Source organism: Halyomorpha halys, unplaced genomic scaffold (genome assembly GCF_000696795.3).
Source record: "Halyomorpha halys isolate HHAL.00 unplaced genomic scaffold, Hhal_1.1 Scaffold1304.1, whole genome shotgun sequence".
Lineage (NCBI taxonomy): Eukaryota > Metazoa > Arthropoda > Insecta > Hemiptera > Pentatomidae > Halyomorpha > Halyomorpha halys.
The window spans coordinates 79,680-80,883 of record NW_027115463.1 but is presented as its reverse complement, the minus strand read 5'-3'; the positions used below and the strand labels follow the sequence as shown (position 1 = coordinate 80,883).

The 1,204-nt window shown below is 30.0% G+C and overlaps 1 protein-coding gene across 1 annotated transcript in view; it reads right to left on the bottom strand.

Moving 5' to 3' along the window:
• LOC106689218 (odorant receptor 4-like) overlaps positions 1-1,204 on the bottom strand; it is a 15,406-nt gene that overhangs the window by 9,463 nt on the left and 4,739 nt on the right. The window contains exon 4 of the mRNA XM_067052512.1: positions 774-929. Coding sequence (XP_066908613.1) covers positions 774-929 — 156 coding nt within the window. The remainder of the gene's footprint in view (positions 1-773; positions 930-1,204) is intronic.

Genomic DNA, 1,204 nt, shown 5'->3' with positions numbered 1-1,204 from the left:
TCTTGTCAAGATGGAGTCCTAAGTATCGAATCTATTCAACAGGCATTAGTGGTGTATTTAGAAAGGATAGTGTAGAAAGGAAGGCAGAGGTTTACGACGGGGAGTAAAGGTGATCTGGTGGGATTTGTCAGGATTTATTTTGATTCTCCAGTTTTTACACCATTCTTCAATAGATGTTATGTGTGCCTGTAGTGTTCGTGATGCATTAGTTGGGTCGTTGTTTATAGAAAGTATACATGTGTGTTAGGGTGGGTTGGGATATCAGCTGCATAAACTGTATAAAGAATGGGACCTAAGATACTACCTTGAGGAACACCGGCGGACTGAGAAAAGAGAGATGAGTAAGCTAGGTTATGATTTACTTTAAATGTTATTTCATTTATTATTTTTAGTTTAATTGTATTTGTTTTGTTTTTTAAATTTATTATCAGGAGTGTTAGCCATCTTATGTTTTATGATGACATATGGTTTTATTTTATTTGTTCTATTCTTATTTTATATATTCTGTTAATTATTGTTGTTCATTTTTTCTTTTCAAATTCATTATTTCATTATATTTTATGACGTTTTATAATTTCATTTTTATTTTGTATTGTACTCTAAAACCAGATTTTGATGCCTGTATATTATTCTAAGCGATCATTCCCAAAATTAATACGGATTATTATTATTATGATTAAATAAGCTTTTTTTTTAAAACTTATTCGCGTTATTTCAGACCGCACACCCCCAATCATCTTCTCTTCACATAGAATATATATATATATGTATACCTGCATGTATGTATTGAGATTCAAATTTATTATGCCCTGATAGTTAATGCAACAAGGCTTTCCAACTTGACGCAATACCATGACTAAAGTTTTTCTATCTTGAGGCTTGAACTGGTCCCACGGTAAGTCGTAAAGATTAAACTGGAGTTCACTATTCTGTAAAGAAAAAAAAATATATTTAGATAATAATAGATTATTTTCCCAAGGATTATATATTTTTATTGTATGTTTATTTCTAAATATGGGTGGATTTAATAGTGTTCGATATGGACAAATTATGTCGGTCCGAGATAAAATGAATAAACATCAATTATCTAGAGAGAGTAATGTTTTATTTGGGGATGCTGGTCAAATAAAGGGTGTTTTTTTAAGCCCGATAGAACTTGAAATTGTAAAAAATAACACAAAAAATTAAATTGTAATCAAAATTT